Here is a 22231-nt window from a genome sequence, read left to right on the forward strand (position 1 = left end):
GAAAAAAGTGGTAAATTCAAGGGGCAGGTCACTCCGCACACCAATCTTGGGTCATCTTTTTTATCAGTGTGCCGCAAGTATGCCGATTGTGCCGGTCATAGAGCAAGCTGCGATTGTTTGTAAAATACCCATCCCGGCAACCCGGTATTTCTGACACCTTGAATGTTTTGGTTTGAAATCGCAAGGATAAATCGGATTGAGGATGACGCGGGAAGGGGCGGGTGTATGAACTTTCGGTGTTTTGTGATCCATAGGGTAATAAAAGTCCTGTGTTTTAGTGCTGTATAATGCCCTCAAAGGCAGACCAGACATCTAGCCTTTGGGCCGGGAAGAGTTGGAACCGGTGGGGAGCATTGTTAGAGACCGACTATAGAGGGTGATGAATAGACTTCTTTAGTTTGTTTTGTGTGATTTGCAGCATTATTTGAATTAAGGGTACTAATGAGGTCTGATTATCTGCCTCTTCCTGTTGAGTCTATAAGTGAACTGCTGGTCTGAGTTCCTCTGGTATATTCAATTAGTAGATGTTCCTGAACATACACTCAAACAGCACGTTATGTTCTGAACAACTTCAATGACAGTTGTCCAGCAGTGTTCCCATTTTATTTACAACAATCTAATGCCTACGAGATTGTGCCGAAGGTATGCCGAAAATGTGCCGATGGATGTGCCCAAGCTGTGTAGAATATAATTCCGGCACAATGTGCTGAGTGACTTACCCCTTGGGTAAATGTCAAGCATTGTCCAAGAACGTCGAAATAACTAACAAATCCATTAATTACGTACATGCATATGCTGCTTCCCCAACACAATCATCAGAGTGTCGTTAATAGACAAAACAAGTCGAAATGGCATTCACCTTCCGATCTTCGGGCGTGTGAGAATAGGGAGGATGTAATTGCGTAACATTTTGCACACTCATCGCCATATTCAGAACCACACGCCCTTAAAGACCACACAAAATTCTCTCCAGAGTTGTAATCTTGTAACCAAACTTGGAAGCAGGGGTGCAAGTGATTTTGTTTGATTCTCTTCATCGGCTTTCTGTTTCGTTAATAACTCGACGGCAAACACATTCATTGATACGTTTGTTGTACTGGATGATAAAAGAGCATAGCAGAAATAGTGCGCAATAGGTTAGTGAATCCATGGTCATCAAAAAATGAATTCGATGAAGAGAATTGACTTTCACCCCTCTTATTCGATTAATTATTTGATTAACGATTAATCGCAAAGATTTTTCCAGCTATTCGATTAAATATTTATCGAATTTTCAATTATTCGAGCGCATAACCGACAACCCTTCTTATTTCTACTGGTTTGATTTAGCGCAGTAGAGAAAATAGATAAAAGTACTAATTTATCTGAACAGGCATAGAGGAGAACCATGGCGTGAAACAGGATCATAAATTCGCCGAAAAAAGTGTTAAGCGTCTTTCTGCTAAAGGCTAAGATTTACCAACTTGTTGAGAGAAGGAGTTTAACGAGAAAAACTAATAAGGGGAGGAACTTTAGCTGGGTGGACACTGATATTCTGCGGCATCCCAACTTGTCGCAGGCACTAGTTCAACCCCTGTCCAGCAGCAGACGGGCCGAGACTCTTGCGAGTGCCCAATCATTGAACCGAAGAATATGGGATTTTCCGGTCCCATTTGCTGATCTAGCTGCCTACACGTCATCATCATCTTCCAAAGGCTTTAAGCCTGTAATACCATCGGCGCTTTTCAGGGCCACCAAGATTTTCCAAAAGAGTTAAATTTCTGAACATGTCCCAACTAAAATTCTTATCAAAAGGTTCTTCTCAGGGCAATCATAGTCATACTAAAGAGTATAAACAGAGAGAACTCCACTCAAATTCCTATTCCTACACAAAGCACAAGCTCCTGCTGCAGTTAACAAATAACATTTATTATATAAGACCACGTAGTCCTACGTCACCATTGCGGACAACTCCATAGGGCTGTCTCTAGTAGTTTTTTAATTAAATATACGCACTACAAAATGTGGCTGACTTGGAGTTGCCGATAATAGAACAGCTGGTTAACCGTTCAAATGGAAAGGTTGCCGAAGAAAAAGAGGCTGCCGACAAAAGTAACACTAACCAGAGAAGTTTGGAGCGTTGTAAAGACGCTTTCAAACGGTTTTGAACAATTCTGCCTATGGATCTAAGATTGGGCCCATCGCTAAAAATCTGCTATTTATCAATTTTATCTAGATGAACGCGTTATTGGGACGTTACTAATCGATATTTTTGGTTGCTATTGAAAATTTACTCGATTGCTGAATTTATGTATGGGCCCAAATTAGGGACACTTAGGCCGACATTACCTGCATTTCCCCTATGTGTGCGTGACGCTGATAAAATACTAATAAAAACGCGGACGTTGCTTAGATTGACGAGATTATATACGCATATTTCAAAAGCAAGTTCAAAAGTATTAAAGTGTCGATGCAGAGCATCCCACGAGCAAAAGGAAGTAACGAGTTAATAATGGATGTTTTTAGAGGAACCAGTCCAAACGCCTCTAAGAACATCTAAAAGAAGCTCATAAGCTGTTCCAGATGACTTTAACGACAAGATCTGCAGAAATCAGCCCAGAGAAGTTCGAAGGCCACGTCACAGGTCTTAATAACATATTAGAGGTCTTCAAGGTTAAGTCCAGAGAGAGTCCAATTGAATACAACCATGCAACTCATAACGAAAAATCCGATAATTTGTTTTCATTGTGATCCTATCTACTGGTATTAAAATCTTCCATTCGCACCTGTCCATTCCATATTGGTGTAGCGAACCACCGATGAAGAGCCACGGAGGACTGCCGGCAAGGCAACAGTTGGAAAAATGGCACATATAATGACTACTTGCCGTACATATCTAGTATGAAGTCATACTTAACTGTCGGTGCAAAAATGTAATTAAACGATAATGGTATACATGTAGTACACACAACTCATGAACTGTACCGGCAAAAGCACTTCTCATTCTAAGTGACGACGATGACGAGCGCCACGACGACGCGGCGGTAGGGAATTTCGGCACAACAGCAGTGATCTAAACGCGTCCTCTATTTTTCAGTTCAGTTGCACTCGGCTGAGAAGAGATAAGTACGTAGACATTCCGTTTTTTTTTTTTAATGAGATGATTTGAGGTTGTTTTTATTCCGAAATGTTCAAATCTAAAGGTACATAAAAGCTCAAGGTAATCGACCGAAAATTAAGACAACAAGATTTCGAAAACATTGCACGTGCTCAACTGCCTAGCTGATAAGGGATAATCGTGCCTTGGATTCAGAATGCGTGTGACGACGGCTATCTGAGCGCTTCTGTTAAGGTACAATGTTCACTCGCACCACTTGTGAGTGAATGACGATGATGATGATGATGAACGATCGATCGATGAGGTCAGGGCGGCTCACCCGAAAATATAATGCGATTAATCACGAATCGCTTTCGCACATACAATCCCACCTGCCCTTTGGAAGCCGCGACGCGCGTTCTCTTGGAAGATTGAGGCGTCAAATCAGTCGTGTGCCGGCGAGCGTCTGAATCGGCCGATCGTCTTCGCAGTGTTCAAGTTAAGAACGGTGTTGTTGTGGGTTTGCTGCATGGTTGGAATTTCTAATTGAACTTACGCGAAGAACCAGAACATTACGGCGCAGTATGTTGTGGACCGAGACACATTTGGAACCGGGCGAGTGGGGTGAGAAGCAGATTCGGAGGAATAGCTTCAGCTCGGTGCTGCAGTTGAATGATCTTCTGAAGAACTCCCAAGTGTGAGTATAGTGACGGTTTGGTGTTAGGGGGCAACGAGGTGAAAACGAAAAGCGAAAATCTGCTAGAAAGTGTGTGCTCTCTTTGCGGTGACCTTGTGAATACGTTTATAATATCGGACATTCAAATATTTTCTTATGTGGCAGCTTCTCATTGTCACTGAATAGTATTTGAAATCAGTACATTTGGACAAATTGAATGGTTAATCAATATTCATGACACCTGTTGTTTGCTTTTAGTAATAAACAGAACCGGAGATGAACATGTAGCGAAAAACTGAGTTTCAAATAAGTTGTGCAGTCAAAGCTCCGTTATTAAAGAGGCCATTCCGTTACAGAATTACCGAGTGATATAGAAAAACAAACACACTAGGAAATTCAAGAGGAAATTTTCATTATGTCGAAGTAACATTCGCACCGATCCGAGAAAAGTAAAGTTTTGTATTGATGACCGAAAAGTTATTCCTATTTCCAATTTTTTTTTTTACAAGCACAAATAAAGATATTTATTTATTTATTAGTCGTCAATCAGTGTAGACCGTTTTACAGTTTTACTTAAACGCTAATTGTTACAATTTTACTTCAATTACTTGCATAGCATTTATATTTTATTATTGATGCCTAGCTAACCTCGTGAAGAAAGTTTTTTTAAGCGTACTTTTATTCATTGTTATGTCAATATATTCACAGTATGTATTATAGCAAGACATCATTCTATTCAATGGGCTGTTTTTGGCATAGTCTGTTCTTTGATTGTTGATGCTAAACAAATTTCTATTCCGCAGTGAGCGAGTGGGAGCATAAAAATTGATATTTTCCAAAATCTCTGGACTGTTAACTCTTTGCGAAATCACATCGTTTATAAAAGCAATCATTGCGAACTCTCTTCGCTTTTTGAGCTCATCTAAATTAATTAGCATACAACGCGATTCATAAGATGGAAGTGGAAAACTCGTCCAACCCAACTTTTTTAGAGCGAACAACAAGAACTGCTTTTGAACTGATTCAATGCGGTTTACATGTGTATCATGATATGGAGCCCAAACTATGCTACAATATTCGAGAAGAGGCCTCACATATGCTACGTAAAGTGTTTTGATTGTGTAGGGATCATTGAAGTGCAAACTAAATCTTTTAATGAACCCGAGCATGTTGCTTGCTTTGTAGATAATGTTATTGTAGTGATCAGCAAAAGTTAACTTGGAGTCGAGGATAACACCTAAGTCTCTGACTTGATAGGATCTTTGGATTGTTTTCTGGCCAAGAGTAATTGTGTCGTGTATTACAGCTTGCTTTCTTGTGAACGATATAGAATTGCATTTATTAATATTTAGTTCTAACAAATTTTTCTTACACCATGTGTAAAAAACGTCAATTTCTTGTTGAAATATTTGAAGATCAGGTGCTTTAGATATCTCCATGAAAAGTTTCATGTCATCAGCATATATAGAAACATGAAGAAATTTAAAAATATGTTCTATATCGTTGACAAATAAAATAAACAGTAATGGACCAAGATGTGAACCTTGTGGCACACCAGATGTTACATTAACTATGGTGGACAGATTTCCTTCAAATCTTACCTTTTGCGTCCGCCTTGATAAATACGACTCGATCCATTTCAGTAGCCTAGGACTGAAGCCTAATTTGGATAGCTTAAAAAGCAAGAGTGGTATATCAACTCTGTCAAATGCTTTACTGAAATCAGTATATAGCGTTTCTACATAATTTCCTTTATCCATTGAGTTTAAACAGTATGACACAAAATGTATCAAGTTGGTAGTTGTAGATCGTCCTTTAACAAATCCGTGCTGTTTGCTAGTAATTACCGACCTAATCTGTAAGAATACATTGTCATTAATGATGGATTCGAATAATTTAGGAATGCTTGATAATATAGCAACTCCACGGTAATTTTTTACATCAGACTTTTTACCACTTTTAAAAATTGGAATTAAAAATGATTCCTTCCAAATCGGAGGAAGTACACTCGACTCCAAGGATAAATTAAACAGCCAGAACAAAGGTTTTGCTAGCTCCTTCGAAAGTGACTTTAAAAAAATAGGTGGTAAACCATCCGGTCCAGCACCTTTTGAAGCATCCAAGGTTTCAAGACCACGTATAATTTCCTTGAGAGTTAAATTATCCACTGCGATGTTCTTCATTGGCTCGGGGAGATACGAAAAATATTGATAATCTCGCTCATTCTCATCATGAATTGTATAAACGTCCTGAAAGAAGTCAGCAAATAAGTTACTAATCTGACTAGGAGTATTGCCCAACTTACTGTCTAATTGCATTTTGGATGGAAAGCTCTTGGATTTTTGCCTTTCTTTAACATAGTTAAAAAAGGATTTTGGGTCTGACTTAATGTTAGTATCAATCTTTCTATTGTGCTCTTCATATGCATTTTCAATTTCTAAATTAAGTTGGTCACAAATAGTAAGATAATAGGTAAAATTTTCATCATTTTTGTTTCTCTTGTACGCTTTATGAGCTTTCTGCTTTCTGTTTCTAAGATTTATTATCTGTCTATTGTACCATATTGGTGTTTTTGCATTGGCTTTTTTCTTTTGCTTCATGGGCACTGTCTGTTCTAGAATAGAATAAATAATCTTATAGAATACATCAACTGCATGTTCTGTATCATGACTACGGATTACAAGTTGCCAATCTATACTGTTCAATTTATTTTTGATAGCTCCATAGTCTGCCTTACTGAAATCGAAATAGGGGTCTGACAAATTATTATCCACCATTGCGGTTTTTTCAAGTATCAGTATGGAATATTCAATAGCAGTGTGGAACACTTCATTTTTCCAAAGAGGAGAAGGTGACTCTGATACGCAAAAATCGTCAGTCATGGTAGTAAATAGCAAATCTAAATAGCAGTTATTTTGATTTTTTATATGATTTACTTGATTCAATCCAATTTCTGCGCATTTTTCAAACAAAGTATGAAGTGTTTCATTTTCCCCCATAATCGGAATCAAAATGGATTCATTTTCGTCATCTACAATAAAATTAGCTGCCCGTTGATTAAAATCTCCGTATATGTGAACGTTTGCTTCAGCCTCGAATTCCGACATAATACTGCTAGCAAGACCAAAAAATTTTTCAAATGCTTCTTTTTTAGCATGTTCTGGTGGAAAATACACAACCGCGAAAATATGAACACGATCACCAATAATTAATTTGACCCATACATGGTCAAACTCCTTGTTCTTGCAAGATGAAATTTGCTCAGATTCATACTCCACGCTAACTGCTATTAACACACCTCCACCGCATTTTTTGTTGGATAATAATTTATCGCGATCATCTCTATAAACATTAAAACGATCGCCAAAAACTTCTTCGTTATTAATACTAGAATCCCAACTTGTTTCTGTTCCTAAAATCACAGGAAAAGTGCAAGCATTAACTTTCTTGTAAATCTCATTCACTTTGGTGGCGCTTCTCATTCTATTAAAATTCTGACAGTAAATGACCAACTCCTTACTTTCATCATTACGATGCAATTCCAAATTTTGTGCTTCAGTACTAGGCGGCAAACTAAAACTATTTAAATTAATTACCTCTCCTTCCTGCTGTCGAGAGGTCGTCAAATCGTGAAAGTTGTCCAGTTCTTCAAAAACATTGTAATCGTTGGGACTTTCCTCTAGATGACTCGTCAATTTAGTCGAAAACACGAATGCCTGCATGAACTTGAACATGCCTCACATGCAGTAGCTGAAATCATCCGGTTAGGCGCAGGAATGGTACATGGAGATTCGCTCTCCGGATATGGGTTTAGAATTTCACCTCGATGAAATTGCATCGTTGGACGATAATTAGTCGGTGGCCTGGAGAAGCGATCTTTCGCTACTGCAAGAAGCTCTCTATCAGACGGAAGTAAGTGCAGTCCAATGTTTCTGCGATTGATGTCACTATTATCCCTGTTACGACTGTTGTTGTAGAAGTAAACATCGTAGTTGTCGTTTCTGCTTTGATTTTGGTGCTGGTTGTTGATTTTGTTATTGTTGTAGTTGTTGTTGTTGTTGCTGTTGTTGTTGTTGTTGTTGTTGTTGTTGTTGTTGTTGTTGTTGTTGTTGTTGTTGTTGTTGTTGTTGTTGTTGTTGTTGTTGTTGTTGTTATTACGGATGTTGTTGTTACGGATGTTGTAGCCTAAATTTTGACGTGATGTGTTCTGCTTCCTCCATTTTTTAGCCTTTTTTTTAGCCTTGTCAGCCAATTTTTGCTGACTCAAGCGGCGCGATACACGAGCGTCGTAGTCCGTCCAATCTGGTCTCCACACCTTCCGGGTACCAAGAAGTCTCCATCCTGAGTCAGTGGCATCATTATTGTTGTTATTTTTATTTGTATTGTTTATTTCTGAGTCCAGGCTGGGACACAAATCCGGAGACAGAGTCAAAGGTGCAGTACTATGTACTGTCATAATGTTTGCTGATAATGACTTCAGCTCGTCCAGAATGTCCAACTCTAACATTGGATTATTGCGCATTGGAGCACTAGTTGTCAGGTCCATAGTGAGACTTGAGATTTTATTAACTTCATCGCTTAAACATCTCAAGTCACTTGATATACCTAACGTCATCGCTTGTAATGACGTCGATATGCTTTTATTGGATGCCTGCATTGCCATATCATTTAGCGATGTCATATGGTTCTTAATGGCAATAACATTTCCAGTAGAACCGCTGCTTTTATTCGCTGCCAGCTCTTTTTTTATGTCGGTGAGCAGAGTGTCGAGGTGATCGATCGCTTTATGCACAACATCAACATTATTTTGCTGAGCGGAGCGATGTGTGACTTCTGAGTTATTATTTATTATTTCGGTTAGTTTCGCCTGCTGATCGATTAGCAATTTGAAGTCAAAGTTCATTGTGACTAGCACTTGACACGAACTGCAGCACGGTATGACATAAGATTGAGTGTCAATCTTTTTGTCATTTTTACGAAGCGAACCACGTTTTACAGGCACTCCCACGCAGGCGGCATGAAATGTGCGCGTACATCCGACGCATTCCCACATTACCGTTTCGACGGAGGAATCAAGTGAGCAAATTTCACAACTCATTTTGAACAAAAACAGTACACAAGACTAAAAGCGTAGCGTATGCAAAAATAAATACCACGAAAACGCACGTGGTTAAGAACGAATTGAAAACGCGACTGCACTGATTGACGACACGATGATACTTCATCATTGTCAAACAACGGTGAAAGAGACAAAAAACACACTACCAGTCCTGTTTTGTTGGCACAGTCTCATAGGGTGTTTGTGTTTACTTGCAGTTGGGCTAATTCACAAGGTTGCTAGTATCATTTCAAAGAATTAAAATTAAAACATTATTACAAAAATGAAAGTGGCATGAGAACCTCGTCAAAATTACAATTAATATGGTTGATAATGCATAATGTATTCCTACTTCACTAATGATTACATCGAGTACTGATGGAAATAATGTCTCAATATTAAATTTACTTTTGGAGGCACTACCAACTGACTAATGTATGCAAAAACTGAGTTAAACTTGTGCGTGGCTTCTGCGTGTCTTGGGTGCGGATTATCAAGCTTTTCAACCAGCGATAAAAAATGCCGGATTTTTCAAAGGCAAAAACGCGAAGCTTTAAAACGTAATATTACAATTGAGTATTTTAACAAATTTTTGTCACGAAAAGTTGCCGAAGGTGACACTTTTATTAAATGCTAAAATACGAATGTTTTAAGTTTTTTTATTAAGCATTCTTACGTATATTTCTTACCATGAAATCATGTTTTCAATGCGGGATAATTATTATATTTGGGTCGATAGAAAACTTTCTGAACACATTTTATGGACGGATTAGATGCTATCTCACAAATTTCAAAACAAAGAGTTAGTATTACCGGAAATTGAAATACTCAACAAACCTAATGACATTTATATTCATTGTTCATTATAATAATACATATCAATGTCGTCGAAAGACTTTTATTCAAATTGCAGATTCTTCTGGACTTCGGAACCACAACTTCTAGATTTAGCAACTGAAAACTTTAGGTTGTGCTTTGGTGTTCGATGTATAAGCTTATTTATATTATTAAGGGGCCGTCCAATAATTTCGTAAGACTATTTTAAGATTTTTCAACCCACCTGATTGCTTTCTAACAAATCCGAGAAATATGAAAACAAATCCTAAAAATAAAAAAATCCTAGGCTACCCTCCCCCATAAAGCCTTACGTAATAAGTGAACTACCTCTTGCATGTATCAGTTTGTATTGAATATGTACAAACGTATTAAATTTTCAGTTAATCTTATAGCTAAATTTAAATCTGTGAGATTACAATACTTCCCACTTTTTAGAAGCTAAACACGAATTTAGTATACTTATTGGTTTCCTTGCACCATAACCAATAATAACCAATTTGTATGCATTGAGTGAGAGTGAATCCAATCTGATTTGCATCTTAAGACAAACGGCATCTCCATAGAAATTCGGATGACTTAAGTAGCATCGAAAAATATTTTGATCGGAAGCTGCTTACGTCAAAAAGCAATTTGACTGGTAAATATATTTAAAAATGGGATGCTATATTCGTTCAGTATATACATGTAATAGCAAGAGCATCGATTGACACTGATAGCTCGATTTTGTTTACCTTTGTTACTCTCGACGTAATGAAAATTTGCTCTTGAAATCATATGAAGTACCATGTAGTGACTCAAGACTAATTTTTGAAAATAACCAATGCGTTTTCAAATATGAATTTTTCAAAAAAAATCTAACTATAAATCCGTTTTATGTATCAAAATTGTGACTGAAAAAAATTATTATTATTATTATTATTATTTATTAACGACACTTTACCATCATCGTGGCATTGGTGTCGGCTCTGTCTGAGAAAAAGTTGCAGAGAATTGATTTGACTTTGAAGGAAAAAAAATATACGCTAAAAAAAATTGTTAACTTGTTAAAATAAAGAAATAAAAAACAAAAAATTGCGAATTTCTCTTAATTTCAACGAACGATTTTTCATTTGTTTTTTTTTTCTGCGATGATCTTATGTCGTAAGACAATTTATAAAGGTTAATCCAATATGGAGCAATCTCAAATAAAAAAGTTCCTGGAAAAAAAAACACACTATTTACAAGGGGTATTCAACTCTGCACATCTCAATCTGTGTCAAGTAGTTTATCTGTGCCGAACGTGCCGTGTCAGTCTCAGTTACCATGAGTTTGGCAACCCTGCAGTTATGACTTTTGAGATTGTTTGTTTATAATTTCAAGCTGTCATGGATGGTTCATTGAAAAACGGAAAACAGAAATGTGAACATTAATTTCAATGTCAATGGTATACGAGTGTCCTATCAACAGGTATGCATGTGTAAAATAGCATAGATAAAAATAAACACGAGCCTTATTTTACATCGATGTAGGGTGATGCATTTTTTATCTTGCATAATAAGTGGGGAGAAGGGAGGTGTTAGATTCTGTGACATGCAATGAATTAGATAGGAAAAATGTGGCAAAGGGGGGAGGACAGTCGTTATTTTTTCCTTAATTTGCACCCTGAGTTCAAAAGATGATGTTATTGCTATAGAAATATGATTGTGAACAAAAAACAATTACATTAGACGTTGTGTTTAAGATTTATCTTCTACAAACAACGTTTGCAAGTAGACTACTAAGGGTATTGCTGTGTCGGCGACTTTATATGTGAAATGTGAGCACAAATGTTTGCTTGTCGATGAATGTCATTCGATAAGGTAGTTCTCCAGTTGAAACAATGGTGTAAAAATTACCCAAAACATGATGCCTCTTGGGCTTTTGAGCCTGTAGATTATAATTATTATAGTTTATGAAATTAATATCTCCTTTGAACTTCATTTGCAAAAACATACCTGTTTCAAACGGGATGTTGCTAACATGACATTTTACATTATTAGATAGAGTCCTATTGAAATACTCTTTCTTTGCGGTTGAGGAACGTGCTGCCCCATGTCCTCAAAGTATTTCTTACTGGACCCATTGCACATAGCTTCTTGCCTTAAGCTGCTCGATTGGGAGTTTCACAAAGTGCTCTGCAGCATTCGAATCGATAAATTCTGGAAGGGTTTGGAATACATGATTCACATGAAATCACAACGTTTAGAAAAAAATCTTCTTCGTTGCTTTTATCTGCTTCAGAATTTTCAACTAGCTATTCATTCTCGAAACAAACAGCCTTCCATCGTTTGGCCGGCTGGACCTGATGTTCATCACAGCTGTTGTTCCTTTAAGGTTTGGAAGATTGAGACAATCCAGGATGGACAGAATTGCGAGAATCCAAATATATGCAAACTGCCAGTGCGGTCCAAGGTCGACGATATTTTCATCGGTTTTGCCTCATAGCTGCAAATTGGTATTTATCGCCTTCATTCCTGAAAATCTGAATTTTCAGGCCCTGAAGCTGTCCAAAGTAATTATAATACAATGATTCAGGAATGTTTCTGGAAAAGGATTGTGATATGCTCACTAATTAACTGTTTTGTTAGAGTTTTACTTATTGGGAAGTAAAATGCCTCAAGAATTTTTTCAAATAGTGTATGTCCACTTTGATCCACCTCCATAGAACGCATGAGACACTGGCGGACACTTAATACATCACAGTCAACTTTAAGAAATATAATAAAATTCTCGAAAACAAGCCCTTTTCATAAGTTTCTAGCAATTATCCATCTACAACGGAACAATGTCGAAGATGTGCACAAAATTTCCTTCAGGTCACCCTTTGACACCAAGAAAATTGTACGAACTTTTTTATGCAAAGGATGAGTAAAAGAAGAATATTATACTCAATGTGGGAACACAACATGGTTGTCCGTTTCTACTTTCTGGAATGTGATGTCTATACAGTAATTTCTTAAGTGTTTCCAAACTATTCAAAAATGATTCAGTTATTTCTGAAAAGATTCAGAGCTTGCATGAGTGATTCTAAATTTTAATGAATGCATTAAATACTTTCCGAAGTAATTAAAAAAGTTCCGAAGTCAAGAGTTGAATAACTTTGGACATACCAATCTCACAAGATTGAGCTGTGCAGAAAGCTGTACCAAAATCTGTTCCGAAAGCTGTGCTGAAAGCTGTGCTGAAAGCTGTGCTGAAAGCTGTGCTGAAAGCTGTGCTGAAAGCTGTGCTGAAAGCTGTGCTGAAAGCTGTGCTGAAAGCTGTGCTGAAAGCTGTGCTGAAAGCTGTGCTGAAAGCTGTGCTGAAAGCTGTGCTGAAAGCTGTGCTGAAAGCTGTGCTGAAAGCTGTGCTGAAAGCTGTGCTGAAAGCTGTGCTGAAAGCTGTGCTGAAAGCTGTGCTGAAAGCTGTGCTGAAAGCTGTGCTGAAAGCTGTGCTGAAAGCTGTGCTGAAAGCTGTGCTGAAAGCTGTGCTGAAAGCTGTGCTGAAAGCTGTGCTGAAAGCTGTGCTGAAAGCTGTGCCGAAAGCTGTGCCGAAAGCTGTGCCGAATTAGCCGATGTAGGCCGAAATGTACCAATCAAGGTGTCCATATCCCATGAGTTTGGCAACCCTGAAATAATAATGACTTTTGTGATTGTGTTTACGTTCCCATTTTCTTTTATGGTTTATGGCAAACATTTAGCTTCATTCTCATTTGAACGTAAGCGGAGCGGGCAATGGAAAAGGAAGTGGAAACCATCCAACCTATACGGTCCTTTGGTTTGTTTTTTCCGTCGATCTTGTTTTCCGTGCTGAGCACCAATGCTACCGACGTGCCAGGAAGGCAGCTCCCACACCTGGACCCTACCTATCGACCCATCAACTCATGAACCGGGGACCAACGGCGTTACTTCCCATCCGAAGGAAGGCGTGATCAGAGATGTTATGCCTCAGAACATCCCGGTGGCACCGACTGGGATTGAACCCAGCCTGCTGGGGTGAGAGGTAATCACGCTTACCACTACACCACCGGCGCCGTTAACCTATACGGTGTTCAAGCAAATTATACCCATCCAAAAGAAACGTGTACAGAAATGAAGTTGTAACCTTAAATGCTCCCCAAAAAATCAAAACCAGAACTCGAACGGGCGAAAGTTTAATCCTCGAACCAGTTTATCTGATCGACTCAGAAGTACGGGACCTCAAAGACATCACCCAAGTCTATCGTGACGGTGCCACCACCACACGTTCAAGCCTACCAGGTTCACGATCTTACGTAGTTGTAGCATAGAGGTAACTCTAAGATTAGTAGGTCCCGAAGAAACGTGCTCAACTTTTCGGCTCAGCTCTGGTACTCTCTTCGGTCCCAAGCTAATCGATGCACCCCTCGAAACATAGGAAAATCCATGAACCCCTGATTTTATCTGTCAAAATTTCATACCGAATCAAAACAAACATAGTGTAGCGCTAAAATTTTAACTAGAATGGGGTACGTTAATCAATTTGCTTAGGATCAATAGGCTAGTCAAGTAGTAAGTCAATTTAAAATCGTTAGTTTCCACCGGTTGGTTCAACTGCAGACAGAACCCTGTGGTTGTTGTTGCTCATCTGCACGCCCATGGGCTCATGCTGAACAATAAGTTGCTTATGGGCTGTTTATACTAATGCTAGTTCCCACTAGCACGAATTTCAGTTGCTCCTGCAATCTCATTATACTGGGCACTTTTTAGTACAGTGCTAGTACACTAACGCTAGCAAATCGGCACAGATGTAAACACCACAGTAGGGTCATAATGCGGGAACCGTTGACCTCCCCTCTACTGTGAATCAAATTTTAGAGATTGAGCAAGGTCTTACTTGGCTTACAAGAACTGATCGGTAGGCCACCCATAGCATCGGGGCCTCCCCGAGCAAAGTCGGTTAACAAAATGAAAGCAAATCGATATTAAAGTGTGCAGTTCCTATCATAATGAAAACTCATTTTGATTTCAAATGTTGCGACATAAGTCTGATATCATATTGTGCTTTCATTATGCAGTCAAGACGTTTTAAATGAAAGCAACTTAACTTGAAGTTTTGCTGTTTACGTCTTGTTTAAAATTTAATTGAAATTCATCTGTCGTTGAACTAATGATTATCGTTTATCTGATTTGTTTAACACATTTTAGGTCCTTCGTGACTTGCCCGCGGTGAGATTGGAGCCTAAGTCTTTCAGCTTGAGAAACATGAATGGTAACCATTTACTCTAGGCCCGTATTCAGTTAAACATTATGAATGCAAAATCAGTAATCAAATTGATTTCATTGAAAGCAGGATTAGTTTTCCGTTTGCTTCAACAGTGTAAAATTTTGCTCTCATTTTTGCTGTGTTAACCGTTAAGTCAACCAAAATGAGATCAACTGGAGTATTCAAAATAAGTTACATCATAACAGCAAATTTTGATTTCAATTTGATCTTCAGCTTTGCTCGGGTCTTGAGATAAACTATTTCAACAGAAGGATGATTTTGCAGATGCATCTCTGTTGCATCTGCAAAATGACCGGATCGTTCATGATGCGTATGCCCGAGCAAAGTCGGTTAACAAAATGAAAGCAAATCGATATTAAAGTGTGCAGTTCCTATCATAATGAAAACTCATTTTGATTTCATATGTCGCGACATAAGTCTGACATCATATTGTGCTTTCATTATGCAGTCAAGACTTTGTAAATGAAAGCAACTTAACTTGAAGTTCTGCTGTTAACGTCTTGTTTAAAATTTAATTGAAGTTCATCTGTCGTTGAACTAATGATTATTGTTTATTTGTTTTGTTTAACACATTTTAGGTCATTTGTGACTTGCCCGGGGTGAGATTTGAGCCCAAGTCTTTCAGCGTGAGAAGCATGAATGCTAACCATTTCCTCCAGGCCCGTATTCAGTTAAACATTATGAATGCAAAATCAGTAATCAAATTGATTTCATTGAAAGCAGGATTAGTTTTCCGTTTGCTTCAACAGTGTAAAATTTTGCTCTCATTTTTGCTGTGTTAACCGTTAAGTCAACCAAAATGAGATCAACTGGAGTATTCAAAATAAGTTACATCATAACAGCAAATTTTGATTTCAATTTGATCTCCAGCTTTGCTCGGGTGTGCTTGATGTCGGACTCACGGAATGGAATGTAAATGCATTTATCTGTTCCTATAAATCCTATACTACTGCGCTGAGGGAAGCTTCCAGATCTGATAAAATATTTGAGGATAACACGTATCGACATCCCTTAGCAGTACAGGGACTTCTATGAATATCCCAATAAAGTCCTGTGGATTTGCCATCGAAGTAAATAGCCAATTGAAACCAATGACTGTCAAGAATATCTCAGTATAGCCTTAGCTCGTTGGAGGCTATTCAATCAATGCACTCCTCGTATTTCCTGACCGAAATCTGAGCTAAATTGAGTACTTTATCTAACTGCTCCTATAATATCACCTTAGTTTGGGTCCCATCTCATTGCTCAATTCCGGGTAATGAGAAAGCGGACTCGCTAGCTAAGGTGGGCGCTATGGAAAGCGATATTTTTGATCGACAAATCGCCTTTGCGGAATTTTTCTCAATTACCCGTCAGCACGTCCTCACTAACTGGCAACACAAATGGAATGAGAGTGATCTGGGAAGATGGTTACATTCTGTTCTCCCACAGGTATCGAACAAGCCATGGTTCAAAGGATTGGACATTAACCGTTACTTTATACGTGTCATGTCAAGGCTCATGTCTAATCACTACTCGTTAGACTCGCATTTCTTCCGAATCGGGCTCGCAGGCAGCAATTTATGCGCTTGTGGTAGTGGCTATCACGATATCGACCACGTGCTTTGGTCATGCACCCTACATTGTGTTGCTAGATCCGAGTTATCCGCATCCCTCAGGGCCCAAGGAAAACAACCTTTGCGGTTAGAGACATTTTGGTGAGCCGAGATCTCGATTATTTTAATTTAATTTATGTGTTTTTAAAACGGATCGATCTGAGGATTTAGTAGTTAGTGTCATCTTGTGTTCTCTCAAGTTGCTAGGTCTCCATCGGCGTACCCCCATGTTTGTCTTTTTCTCCAGTATGTCGCTTAGTTCTAGATCAAGAGCACATTGCTCTAAAAAACCTTGTGTTCTCAATCCCTACCCTGCCACCTGTTTGTTACAATTTGTTACCCCTAACCTCGAGATAGCCGCGAGTAATCGGCCCCCGCTTTACTAACGTTAGTTTTAAGTTATTTTGTAACCCAAACGATGAATATCGGCTCCGCAAAGCTACGGCAAATGAGCCTTGAAAAATAAACGCATTAAAAAAAAGAATAGATGAGGAAAAATGCAGGGGGACACGAGAAAATGTCCATCCCGAAAGACCCATGGCAAGACCGGGATTTGAACCTGTACAGTAATTTGACCATCCGTCGCTGGATGTAACCCATTTCGGCCGTCTGCCGTATCGACAAGACGTTCTCTACCAACCCATAATCTGGAAGAACTCTGCTGGTGTGAGGCCCGAATAGAAGCTATACAGGGGAAATGGATGTAATGTCGGCCTAAATGCCCCTAATTTGGGCCCATACATAAATTCAGCAATCGACTAAATTTTCAATAGCGGCAAAAAATAGTAGTACCGTCCAATTGACGCGTTCATCTAGATAAAATTGATAAAAAGCAGATTTTTAGCGATGGGCCCAATCTTAGATCCATATGCCAACATTAGAGCCATTTCCTCTGTATAGACTGTTTGTGTCCTACTTGTCAACGTGTGTCGTAGCGTTCCGAACAGTTTGCCCCTCGGCAAAATTATTTGTCCTTGAAAGATTTGTTTGAAATTAAAACCACAGGATGGATTCTGGACTATTCTAAGCGATTCCTTTCCAAATATTATCGAATTAATCTTGCTCAGATCAAAAACACCGATTATTCTACCGGAATGAGCTTCTCAAAACGTTCTGTTTTCACCGAAAACGTCGACTTACACAGTTTAACAAACTCCACTTTCTTCTTCCTCTCCATTTCAGGAACTCGCAAAGCGCTCTCTGCAATGGCTCCATCATGACAAACGGACAGACCAAGGACTCCAACCTGCGGAAAGTCCTCAACAATAGCGAAAATGGACAAAAGAAGGGCATGGTAAGTCTTCAACTGTCACCGAACCAAGTAGCCCATGGGTGTAACAGGTAAACAGAAACAATTCAAAAATGCGACATCTGCAATAAATTTCGTGTGTTACCAAGTGCCTTAAGCTTGTATCAATTCCGGATTCGATAACGATGCCTTCTGTCGGTAGGCTATTGGTAATAATCATACGTTATATCTGGTGCGATTAGTTAATCGATCAAGCGATAAAATCACGCGCTACTGAATGAATATCAGTCAGCCGCGTCGAACGGTCACACTTCATTATTCTTATTTAATCGTTTAAATCGTTGGACTATCGAATACGTGAATCCGACTCATTCTTGAGGCGGGCTTATCTCGCCCGCCCCTATTGTCTATATTTCCGCGGGAATCGTGAAATGGAATGCCCCACGTTCGATTGAGATTACCTTTTTTTGTTGGTCAAAGTCCACCGATGACGGTCAAACTCAATCAAATGAAATTAACGTTTTGATTTCGCCCGCGCAGGTCTCGCTAACTCACCTACCAAAGAGGCCCCCGATCGACATCGAGTTCAATGAGCTAGCCTACTCGGTGTCCGAGGGCCACAAACGGAGCTACAAAACAATCCTCAAAGGCATCAATGGGAAGTTCCGCTCCGGCGAACTTACCGCCATCATGGGTCCGTCCGGGGCCGGCAAGAGTACCCTCATGAACATCCTCGCCGGCTACAAGTATGACTCCCGGTTCAGCACAAAGTAGCATGATTCTCATATTGATTTCTGTTTCTTCGTAGAACCTCCAACCTGATAGGTTCGGTCCTGATCAACGGCAAGGACCGAAACCTGCGCAAGTTCCGCAAGCTATCCTGCTACATCATGCAGGATGACCGGTTGTTGCCGTACCTGAGCGTACGGGAAGCGATGATGGTCTCGGCCAACCTAAAGCTCGGCAAGGACATTTCGCTGCAACTGAAGAAAGAAATCGTCGAGGAAATCATCGACACACTGGGTCTGCTGGAGGCGGCCAACACCCTGGCGCTGAACCTTTCCGGTGGCCAGCGGAAGCGACTGTCAATCGCCTTAGAATTAGTGAATAATCCACCTGTAATGTTTTTCGACGAGCCAACCAGCGGACTGGACAGTGCCACCTGTTCGCAGTTGATCTACCTGCTCAAATCTCTGGCCCGTGGAGGCAGAACCATTGTCTGCACGATCCATCAACCGTCGGCGAGAATATTCGAAATGTTCGATAATCTGTACGTGCTGGCCGAGGGGCAGTGCATCTACCAGGGTAGGGTAAACGGACTGGTGCCATTCCTGGCTTCGATCGGACTCGAATGTCCCAGCTATCACAATCCCGCAAATTATGGTAGGTTGTCCTCTTGTTTTCCAATCAAATCGAATTAATTGCATAACATTGATTTGTTCATCAATCTGACAGTGATGGAAGTGGCCTGCGGTGAGCACGGCGACTGGAACAGTAAACTTGTGACGGCGGTCAGCAACGGCAAGTGCAACAACTACAATCAACCGGTATTAGCTCAAGGCAAGTCGCAGAAAAATGTAGCACTAGAAGAGGACCAACCGGCGGAGAAAATCGTGACCGTCCTGTCGCTGGGGGCCGGCGAAGATGATCTGGTTAAAGCATCTGCGGTCGAGTTTACCACCATCAACATCGAACCGTTGAATAATGAAAGTAAATTTTCGTCCTCGGCCGTAGTTAGCAGCAATAAAACAACGGGTGACGACTCGGTTGGAACGAGTACGATGGTGGTGGTGTCCTTGGGGAAAGGAACTGCCGACGGTGCCGCCGGTACTGCGTCTGCCGCCGGCGGCAATGGAGCACCACCATCCGTATCCACCAAACCAACCTGCACTACGTCGCTGCTGGACTCGACCGAAAGCGTTAGCATTGCGGTGCCGAAGAAGCTGACCGGATTTCCCACGTCCGGCTGGATGCAGTTTTGGATTCTGCTGAAGCGAACCTTCATCACCATCATGCGGGATCAAACACTGACACAGATGCGGCTGGTTTCGCACGTGGTCGTCGGCGCGATCATCGGCATGATCTACTACGACATCGGAAACGATGCCGCCAAAATCATGAGTAACGCTGGTTGCATATTCTTCACCACCATGTTCACGATGTTCACCGCCATGATGCCGACCATTCTGACGTGTAAGTTGGATCATTTTGGAGGTGTATGGGAGACGCAGCAGGATTTGTTTGAATTCGTTTTTTTTTCTGTTTTAGTTCCAACCGAAATGGCCGTCTTTGTGAGGGAACATCTCAACTATTGGTACTCACTGAAATCATTCTACTTTGCGAAAACCGTTGCTGATCTTCCATTTCAAGTAAGTATCCACTATCGCTAAGTATCAGTCTCTACTATAAACTGCTCAAATTACATTAGTCAGCAATATTTTGCTACTTTCATAATTAAAAATATTGAAAATCTAAAAAGTTGGCCTATATGATCACACAAAAACTCTGGTATCTCTTCAATTGTCGAATGATCACACAAAATGCTCAACGAAGCATGATTTCTCTTTCTGCCTTACTTGTCGAAAACTGTAATTGAATGTTTTCAAAAGTGATCTATGATTCAACACCAATATTAAAACCAAATTTACGCAGCACCTTTGGTAGATTAATTTACGAAAATTTAAAAAAATATGGATACCAAAATCACTTAAGTGGAATAGAACGGAAGATACCCTCTTATGCTGTTCTATTTAACAAATATTAAGTTCGTCACAGAACCTTTATTTTATATTGTCCCTACTTTCAATTAATAAAGGTTGATCACGAAAAAATCCAGACACGATAATCTTGTTAGGGTTTACAAATGGGTTTTAGTTTTTCATACGTCAATGTAACAGCTATACATTAGGCCGATCGCAATACTGTTATAATTGATATGGACTGTTTCAATTCGAAACTAGAACAGAAACGCACCCCCCGCAATGCTGTGTTGCAGTTTCATTATTTGAGAACTAGTTTGCACCTTATTTGCAACTGCTCGACTGTTCTGTTTTATTTATGAGAGGGTTTGAAACATGAATGGAACTCTGTTTCAAATTTCTTTCGATGTATTTGTGGAGCTTCTAATCTGACAGATGGCGGCGGCCAGGGAAAAACGAGATGACGAAACGAAAAGTCGACAAATTTATCTAGCAAATAAATTTGCTTTACATCATAGACATCTTTCAAGAAACCAGATGACTCCTAATTTTCTCTAAGATATTCAGGTGATTAGAAATATACAAAAACTTCTCTGGATATTTTTTCAATACTTCTGGTTCGTCAATTATTCTGAAGATCTTCTCCAATAATTCAAATCACGTCTCTCATATATCCTCTTATGATACCATGTTGCTCAGAAATTATTCCAAAGACCATCATTAAATCCTCAGGATATTTGTTCATGACTTCAGGTTAAATATGTACTATTCTGATAAATCAATTAAAATTGCGTCTCTCGGATATTCTCTTATGATACCACGTGACTCAGAAATTATACCAAACATCATCAGGTGATCAGATCTGACCAGATCGGCTCTCCAAAAAATTCTTCTGGATGATCAACTATTATTCTGAAGATCTTCAACTGTCCAACATTCAACTAACGTCTCTCAGGGATGTCTCAAAAATTATTCCAAAGGCCTTCGCGTGCTTATAGGTTTCCAAAAACTTCTCAGGATATTTTCTCAATAATTCAGGATGATCAAATATCAGACATTCTCTAGGTGTCTCAGAAATTATTGCAAACCGTTCAGGTGCTCATAGGTCTCCAATAACTTTTCATGATATTTTTCCAATAATTAAGTTTTATTCTAAATATTCAACTGTCCAACAATTCAAATAACGTCTCTCAGGTATTCTCTCGTGATACCAGGTTTCTCAGAAATTATTGCAAAAACCTTCAGGTACGCACAGGTCTTCAGGATATTTTTTAATACTTCAGGATGATCAAGTATTATTCTGAAGATCTTTAGCTGTCCAACAATTCAAATACCAAAAATATTCTCTCAGAGATTTTCTCGTGATATCAGCTGTCTCAGAAATAATTGGAAAGACCTTCAGGTGCCCATAGGTCTCCAAACACATTTCTGGATATTTTTTCCAAGACATCCTGGTTCAGTGAAACCCTGCATGTTTTGACAGCAGAATCGTCCGGGACCCGTAGTTTGAACTCGTTACCTGACACTGGATTACGTTGTTGTAATCATCTTGTTCCAGGAAACATTCATAAGAATCACCTTCTCCGTTTTGAAACTCAGCATTGCGAACGGCTTAAGTAGGTATCATGCTTATTGTAAGACCATTGGCTCAGTCTTCCTTCTTACCATAGGCCATTGCTCGAACGTTTCCTTGCACGAGTCCAAATTCCATAATCCTTCAGGTCAATTCAAGAGCCACATGTGAAAAGGGCATACAAGCT

At 39.5% G+C, this 22231-nt stretch overlaps 1 protein-coding gene across 2 annotated transcripts in view; it reads left to right on the forward strand.

Moving 5' to 3' along the window:
- Positions 1–22231, forward strand: part of LOC135704200 (ATP-binding cassette sub-family G member 1-like) — a 119536-nt gene that overhangs the window by 82996 nt on the left and 14309 nt on the right. For both annotated transcript variants that reach the window (XM_065225651.1, XM_065225652.1), the window contains 5 exons: positions 17706–17817; positions 18313–18518; positions 18581–19155; positions 19228–19965; positions 20041–20141. In XM_065225651.1, the coding sequence (XP_065081723.1) occupies positions 17706–17817; positions 18313–18518; positions 18581–19155; positions 19228–19965; positions 20041–20141 (1732 nt within the window). The remainder of the gene's footprint in view (positions 1–17705; positions 17818–18312; positions 18519–18580; positions 19156–19227; positions 19966–20040; positions 20142–22231) is intronic.

This window comes from Ochlerotatus camptorhynchus, unplaced genomic scaffold, assembly GCF_037179485.1.
Source record: "Ochlerotatus camptorhynchus isolate MF236.1 unplaced genomic scaffold, CSIRO-AGI_Acam_v1.1 ptg000232l, whole genome shotgun sequence".
Taxonomy (NCBI): domain Eukaryota; kingdom Metazoa; phylum Arthropoda; class Insecta; order Diptera; family Culicidae; genus Ochlerotatus; species Ochlerotatus camptorhynchus.